This window comes from Rhinopithecus bieti, unplaced genomic scaffold, assembly GCF_001698545.2.
Source record: "Rhinopithecus bieti isolate Rb0 unplaced genomic scaffold, ASM169854v2 scaffold_2574, whole genome shotgun sequence".
Classification (NCBI taxonomy): Eukaryota; Metazoa; Chordata; class Mammalia; order Primates; family Cercopithecidae; genus Rhinopithecus; species Rhinopithecus bieti.
The window spans coordinates 7,479,713-7,488,039 of record NW_016804493.1 but is presented as its reverse complement, the minus strand read 5'-3'; the positions used below and the strand labels follow the sequence as shown (position 1 = coordinate 7,488,039).

At 36.8% G+C, this 8,327-nt stretch overlaps 1 protein-coding gene and 1 pseudogene across 1 annotated transcript in view; one reads left to right on the top strand and one right to left on the bottom strand.

The window, feature by feature from the left end:
* CENPF (centromere protein F) overlaps positions 1–8,327 on the top strand; it is a 46,033-nt gene that overhangs the window by 6,124 nt on the left and 31,582 nt on the right. The window contains 6 exon segments of the mRNA XM_017868620.1: positions 1,051–1,253; positions 2,161–2,357; positions 3,138–3,259; positions 3,691–3,782; positions 5,207–5,498; positions 6,607–6,809. Of these exon segments, the coding sequence (XP_017724109.1) occupies positions 1,092–1,253; positions 2,161–2,357; positions 3,138–3,259; positions 3,691–3,782; positions 5,207–5,498; positions 6,607–6,809 (1,068 nt within the window). The 5' untranslated portion in view covers positions 1,051–1,091.
* LOC108527465 (ubiquitin-conjugating enzyme E2 variant 1-like) lies at positions 295–734 on the bottom strand (annotated as a pseudogene).

Genomic DNA, 8,327 nt, shown 5'->3' with positions numbered 1-8,327 from the left:
AAAAAAAAAAAAATATATATATATATATATACTTTCTTGATCCTAGAAATTCAAATACGTGGACAGGATGTTACACATGGCAGGATGATTTGTTATAGCACAAGTAACATATTTCAAATGGACAAAATTTTAATTTACAGTATTTTAAGATAAATTTCCTTTGAATGGGAGCTTCCTTTCCAGTTCTTTGGGGTCTATAAGACATATCTAGAAAATTTACTACTGTGGAATATGAAGACTGTTTAAATTGAATGAGGGATGGGAAGGGGAAGGGCCTATGGTTTTTCTTTTTGATTAACTGCTGTAACTCTGTCCTTCAGGCAGCTGAAGAAGTTTCATATTTTCTTTAGACATCATTAGGTACTAAAGCTCTTGCAGGATCACTTCGATGCTACATGAATTCTGCCATTTTGCTGGCACTGATACAGCTCTTTGGTCCACCACTCCATTAGAACTATTAACCTCATTTATATTAATTTTTGTTACAAATCTTACAAAGGCAGGGTGCTTCTGGGCATTTAGGCTACATTCTATTTTAAGGCTGTATACGTGATTTTCCTAAATCATTCTTGGAGGCCCAGTTATCATCCTTGTCCATCTTGTGCTAGATCTTCGTCATCTTTTAAACCCCAGCTAACTATGCCATCTCCTACTCCTTTCTGGCCTTCTTCGAGTTCTTCTAAAAGTTGGAAACTTCGAGAGACTTTTACTCCTGATACTGTGGTGACTGCCATCTTGCATTGCTGTTGCCCCATGTTTTGTATAATGAAAAAACTGAGCAATAGAAAGCAGGTAGTGATATAAGAAGTCAACACCGAGAAATCAAATCAGAAAGCAAAAGGAAAACAAGCAGGATACTATGTACTTAAGAATCAGTTATTGGTTGCCACCTTTCAGAGGATGGAGAAGATAGATTTTATTATACTTTGTTATCTTTTGAAATGTGGTCTTGAAACTTGATTTTTAGGGGTGGTTAGATAGATTGATTAATTTCTGAGAGTTTGTTTCCTTTTACTGTGATTAGACCAACAGTCTGGTTTTTCTTTTCAGTTTATTTACAAATGTTGGAGTGATAAAGAAGGGAGAACAGAATGAGCTGGGCTTTGGAAGAGTGGAAAGAAGGCCTGCCTACAAGAGCTCTTCAGAAAATTCAAGAGCTTGAAGGACAGCTTGACAAACTGAAGAAGGAAAAGCAGCAAAGGCAGTTTCAGCTTGACAGTCTCGAGGCTGCGCTACAGAAGCAAAAACAGAAGGTACCCCTGAAGCTCTGGTATTTGTAGCTGTTCACTCATTATTATCACAGAAGTGCCGGTATTTAAAACTGTTCACTCATTTTTAGATTAATTATTTCATCTTCTTTACATTTAGAGAAAAATGATTTTGCTATCTTCAGGTGGTAATTTCACCCCCGCCCTCCCGACGCTGGCCCCAATCCCCTTCTTTTTTTTTTGAGTGATTTTAATTTTAATTGTTTTTAATTTTCTCTAATTCTGCCCTCATTTCTGCTTACCTGCTAATATTTAGCACTACTGAATTCCATTTCACCTTCCGTGTGGGACCATGAATTGGGGATTGCTTTTGCACCGTATAGCAACAAGGCAAAAGGTCTCTGCTCCTAATCTGGAGACAGTGTTAGAGCATTTTGCAGTTAAATGGATGTGGCTTTCTTAGACTGGGCTTTTTACCTTGGTGTTCCTCAACCTTTTCAGGTCTAGTAAATGAAAACTAGACAGTACTTTTAAAAAATTACCTCTGTATTAGCCAACTAAATAGTGATACAGTCATTGCTTCTAAAAGGTTTTGCTTGTGGGAGAATTTTCTGGTTTCTAACAATAACTAGTTTTAGCAGCCAAACTTGAAAATGAATTGTTAAGGGAGATTTATATGATTTATTTCCTATTTTTTTAATTTTTGAAAGGATAGTAAAGCCTCCCTTTCTAGGATGGGTGAGTCTGGCCAAAGATGATTTAATACATGACTTCACAGAAGTTGCCTATCTATTGGCTTTAAAGTGTGATCATCTAAAATTTCTGTGTTCATATGGCTTATTGCAGCTGTATCTCAGGATTTTAGTAGTCAATGTTAGACTCAGGTCTACCAATAATACTTGGTAAATTCACGAAATAGGGTAGTTATTGTCTTCTGAACAATTCTTATTAGGTTGAAAATGAAAAAACTGAGGGTACAAACCTGAAAAGGGAGAATCAAAGATTGATGGAAATATGTGAAAGTCTGGAGAAAACTAAGCAGAAGATTTCTCATGAACTTCAAGTCAAGGAGTCACAAGTGAATTTCCAGGAAGGACAACTGAATTCAGGCAAAAAACAAATAGAAAAACTGGAACAGGAACTTAAAAGGTAGTATTTTGGGATGGTATTTATAGGGATGATGTTTGTATGTATTAATCAGATGCATTTGTCTTTTCCTTTAACAATATAATTATTATACGTTGCAATTTTTTTTCCCGGTGGAAGAAGTAATGATTCGGTCCGTGCCGTAACTTGAATGAGTGGAAGATTAAAAACAAACGAACGGTGATTTTGTTTTATCATTGCATAGCTCAGTACGATATAAATTTATCAAATGGTTGCTCCATTACTCACGTATTCATTCAGTATATGTTTATTGAGCTGTACCATGATTCAGACACTGTTGGTCACTGGGTAATACAATAATGAATAGTACTATCATACTATCATTATTTGATGGTATGATAATACCAGTTACATAGCATGGGAAAACTGCCCCCATGATTCAATCACCTCTCACCGGGTACCCCCACCACACATAGGGATTATGAGAACTACAATTCAAGATGAGATTTGGGTGGGAACACAGCCAAACTATATCACTGTGATAGTGGTTCTTATAGATCTTCCTTATAGCCTTTATAACGTTGTACTTATTGGTTTATATTTCTGTTTCTTTTACTAGACTGAGTTCCTTTGAAGACACAGAACTGTGTTTATGTCTGGCACATAAGTTAGACCTTATTAAATGCCTGAAATGAAATGGTTAAGAATTCTTAGTGGATGGGTTTCTTTGTAAGTTTATTACTCTCTGGGAATGTAAGGCATTGGTATTCTGTAGCCTTTGCTCTAACAGATTTGTCTGCCTCTTGGGTCCTTTTCTAACAGGTGTAAATCTGAGCTTGAAAGAAGCCAACAAGCTGCACAGTCTGCAGATGTCTCTCTGAATCCATGCAATACACCACAAAAAATTTTTACAACTCCACTGACACCAAGTCAATATTATAGTGGTAATGCATTTTTTTCTTTGGTATAGACAGCTTTTTGTTTAGCTTGAGATTTTAATTCTGCAAAATAAATGAATTAATTCAACTTTGAATTAAACTTTTAATTTATATGTTTAAAAACTGCAGCCACTTGTTACATACTCATTTGCATATCTGTTGAATTATGTTGAGCTACTGGATTGAGATTTTAAGCTTTTTACTTTATCCTTCTGTGGTATATTTCAATTTCAGAATATTTAATACACTTATGTTTTTATGTATTTTGATATTTGGTAATTTGATCAATAGTTTGATCTATTTCCCTAACTAAAATGTTGTTTCTCCTTGGTATACTAAGATACTCATTTCTAGACTATCAAAATCGTTGTTGATCTGTGAATTCCTTCATGGAATCAATGATTGAAAGAAAATTGTATTTGATTGTCTGGTTTTAGGTTCCAAGTATGAAGATCTAAAAGAGAAATATAATAAAGAGGTTGAAGAACGAAAAAGATTAGAGGCAGAGGTTAAAGCCTTGCAGGCTAAAGTAAGTTAACTACGGGCCCTATAATAGAGTATGCAGTTATAGAATACTTTGATATAGAATAGAACAGGGTTAGAGAAAAATCTGTTTTACATAGAGCTGGTGTTTTTTTGTACTGAGAAAAGGTTTTGGGCTTAGTGGAGGTGATTATTTTTTAGTTTTAAAAATAGGGTGGAGTGAGTAAAATAGAGTGGGGAGGTTAAGTTATCCCTAAATATTAAATGTTCATGTAATGTCCACTAAATTATTTCCCTATTAAGACCTAGTGATCAGGGCTATTCTTGGAGACAGTGGGGCCAGAGAATTAGTCATGATGCTCCCTGCCTGGCTTTGTCACCTGGAGGCAATTGCTTCCTATACAGTCCTTTTGATCTACTGAATTTTACCTCTACCATTTTTGTTCACATGTTATTTGCTGAAAAAAATTCCCACTTTGGCACTTACGGATGACTTTCCACTAAACATAAGGACTTGATGAGATGGCACAATTCAGCAAGCCGTTTAAGGCTGACTTTATAAGTAGGTACCTTAAATACTGAGAATGCAGAAGCACCTCCGGCTTAGAGCTTTAACGATTTTTGTTCTTTTCATGACTTTAACCCTCATTTTGATGCCATTAGGATTCTGATATGTAGCAAAGGCATTGCTTATCAGATGAATAAAAATTAAGTACTCACTCTCTAGTTTGTCCTAGAAATATCATGTGCTTTTGTCATCCAGTTCAGTCATTCGTAGCAATTCTTCCCTTGACATTGATTCCTAGAGATATTTTACGGAAAATCTGAGTATCTAGTAAACATTAACCCTCTTCCTATGGTAAAAAAAGTGCTTGCTACAAAAATCTAATGCTGCGTTTACCTCCATGTCTTGATATTTGTCAGAATGGAGGCAGAGAGAAGCATAGAAAGAACAATGCAAAGCAGTAGATCATCCACAAATGTATATTACATAATATTAAACACTCGATGTGATTTTTTTGGGATAGTGATATGGTGGAATGTGAGAATTTTGAAAGAGTTCTTTAGTCTGATGTTTAACTTTGATTCTTTTGGGCAAAGCTATAAGGGGAGGTAACCAAGGACAGGTAAAGAAAAGCCAGTTTTGGAATTCAGAATGAAAGTGAATACTCACATATGTTTAATGGATTCTAAGAAGGATGCAGAATAAATACCAAGACTTAGCCTGTTTTAAATAGGTTGGGCATGAGATGGTAGTAGCTTATTCCTTCAATGCTAAGAAGTCGAGCATTAGAACATTCCATCACTGGGTATTAGACTTATGGTTTACTTGACTTGATGAATGTTCTTTCTTGCTGTGCAGTGCAACTGTTAACTTCTTGGGATTATGGCTTTATATCCTATCTGAAAATAAATAGCCTTGAGTATATAAGATCTTTAAAGGGCTCTAAAAAGATTCTATTTCTACAGAAAGCAAGCCAGACTCTTCCACAAACCACCATGAATCACCGCGACATTGCCCGGCATCAAGCTTCGTCATCTGTGTTCTCATGGCAGCAAGAGAAGACCCCAAGTCATCTTTCATCTAATTCTCAAAAAACTCCAATTAGGAGAGATTTCTCTGCATGTTACTTTTCTGGGGAACAAGAGGTGACTCCAAGTCGATCAGCTTTGCTAATAGGGAAAAGAGATGCTAATAGCAGTTTCTTTGACAATTCTAGCAGTCCTCATCTTTTGGAGCAATTAAAAGTACAGAATCAAGGTAACATTGAGCTAAGTTAAGTTTAAATTAACTTTGCTTGAGGCTATTTCACAGGTGATTCCAGATATTTTTAATCCTGTAAAGTGCTTAGGTGTTTTGTTAGGCACGTCGGTGTTCAACATACTGTCTTTTCAATAATGATAAAAGGCATCATAGTGTTGGAATGTACTTTTATTTGTATTGAAAAGCTGGTGCCTGGAAGCCTCTAAAGTAGGTTGAGAGGCTTTGACTTTTCTTTCCAGAAGCAGGGCCAGTGGGTTGGTTACAGTTTACACTCCCCATGCTTCTCATCTGGCTCCTTTTGTGACCCACAGAACCAGCCTGTGGTCTGACCAGCTTTGGCCAGAGGTTGTGTGTGTGTCTGCAGAACAGCTTTGCTGTGCTCTGCCAGGTTGTCCATATGGGAGCAAACCTGTAACCTTGGCTGCTGTGCCACGCTGCAGCTGACAGCCAAGGGTACCAGGTGGTGTTTTGGAATCTACTCTGTAGAAGATGATAATTTCCAGTGCTGTGATATATTGAAAATCACTGTCAGTGTTCACTGGTGAGAGCTGTCACATAGCCAATGCCTTTGGAACCAATGTTGTGCGTATGTGGGAAAAAAGTGGAAAAAAAATCATTGTTAATTTTGGCAGTATGGGAGGTTCACACTCTTGATGTTTAGTGGAGGTAAAACTACCAGAGAATATAGGAGGGTGAACTTTTCACTGCCTAGCACTGATTTGCCTTAATATGGGCACCAAACAAATATAGTTTGCTGTTGTGTGGTAAAACCAAATGGTAATTTTAACAAAGGGTGTCATATGTGATGTGCTTTTCACAATCTCAATAAGGAGATAGCATTCATGATTTTAGAAAAACATTTCCCCCACCAAGTTTCTTTGTTAAAATGTAAGAAAATCTGCTTCTCCTGCTTTCTATACAGTATTTGAATGCAAATGACAATAGAAACTAACTATTGAAATTAAATCCAATTAAAGTAGCTTCTATGTTTAGTGTAAATATTTGTTTCATCAAAGATTTCAGAGAAGAATAAAACAAATGATAAATTATGAACATTTTGGGCAAGATACATATAAATCAGTGTGATTTTTGTTTGTGGTTTAAGAGCTAAGAAGCAAGATTAATGAGTTGGAACTACGTCTGCAAGGACAAGAAAAAGAAATGAAAGGCCAAGTGAATAAGTTTCAAGAACTCCAACTCCAACTGGAGAAAGCAAAAGTGGAATTAATTGAAAAAGAGAAAGTTTTGAACAAATGTAGGGATGAACTAGTGAGAACAACAGCACAATATGACCAGGCGTCAACCAAGGTACTTGACTTTTCATGAATTACTGGAGAAATCTACATCTTTTCATACAATTATTTGGAAAGAGTATTTTATACATAAGTTTGTGAAATAAATGTCAGTAGTGTTCTTTGTTAATATGTACTAGGCACTCTTGATGCAGTTGAACTAGAAAGCTGTTTTAGCGTTGGGCGGATCTGGGATCAAGCCTGGTACTGCACTTTCCCAGTTGAGTGATGTTGGGCAAGTCACTGATCTCTTTTTATGTTGCAGGGAGTAATAGAGAATAAAGAAAATGTATATACAGCATCTTGTATGATGCGTGCCACATAGAATAGGCACTTAAATTAATGGCACTTTAAAGGAGTTTTAGGACATTTGATAGGATTTAATCTGCTCTTGGGCTCTTACATGTATATATAGTTGGTCTATTGTATCCATGAGTTATGCATTCATGGATTCAGTCAACTATGGATCCTAAGTCTTTAGGAAAAAAAATAAAAGGCCAGGCACCGTGGTTCACACCCGAATCCCTGCACTTTGGGAGGTTGAGGCACGCAGATCACTTGAGGCTAGGAATTCAAGACCAGCCTAGCACACATGACAAAACCTTGTCTCTACTACAAATACAAACGTTAGCCAGATGTGGTGGTGCACAGCTGTAATCCCAACTACTCGGGAGGCTTAGGCATAAGAATCGCGTTAATCTGGGAGGCAAAGGTTGCAGTTAGCAGAGATTGTGCCACTGCACTCCAGCCTGGGTGACAGGGTGAGATTCTTTCTCAAAGAATGGCTTTGTCCACACTGATCATGTACAGACTTTTTTTTCTTGTCATTATTTCCTAAGCAAATACATTATCACAAATATTTACATAGCATTTACATAGTATTAGGTATTATAAGTAATTTAGAGATGATTTAAAGTACGTGGGAATATGTGCATAGGTTATATGCAAACACTATACCATTTCATATCAGGGACTTGAGCATCCTCAGATTTTGGTATCTGCAGGGAGTCCTGGAACCAGTCCTTCATGGATACTGAGGGATGACTACATCCACCATTGAATCTTCTTAAGACTCCCTTGGAGGCCAAGCTTCTTAGCCCGTTATTTTGCCCGTTATTTTGTTGTTGTTCTTGTTGTTGCTTTGGTCCCAGCCTACCTCTTTAGCCAGTCTTTTCTTCTCTTTTTTTCTATTACTCATTCATTTCCTGACTCATTTCACAAACATGTATTGATATTTATGCCTGCTATATGTTAGGCACTGTTCCAGACCTGGGACTGGAGCAGTGATAAATAGACAAAAATCTCCAGACCTAGGGCTGGAACAGTGATAAATAGACAGAAATCATTGCCTTGTGAAGCTTCATCTTTATAGAGGGAGGCAGAAAATAACAAAAATAAAGTAACAGAGAGAGTATGGTATGTGGTATTATAAGTATTGTAGAGAAAAATGAATTGTCTTCTAAGACCAACCATGAGGATCTGGTGTTTGCTGAACCTACCCTTTCTCTGGGCCCAATGTTTTCCTTTTATTTGC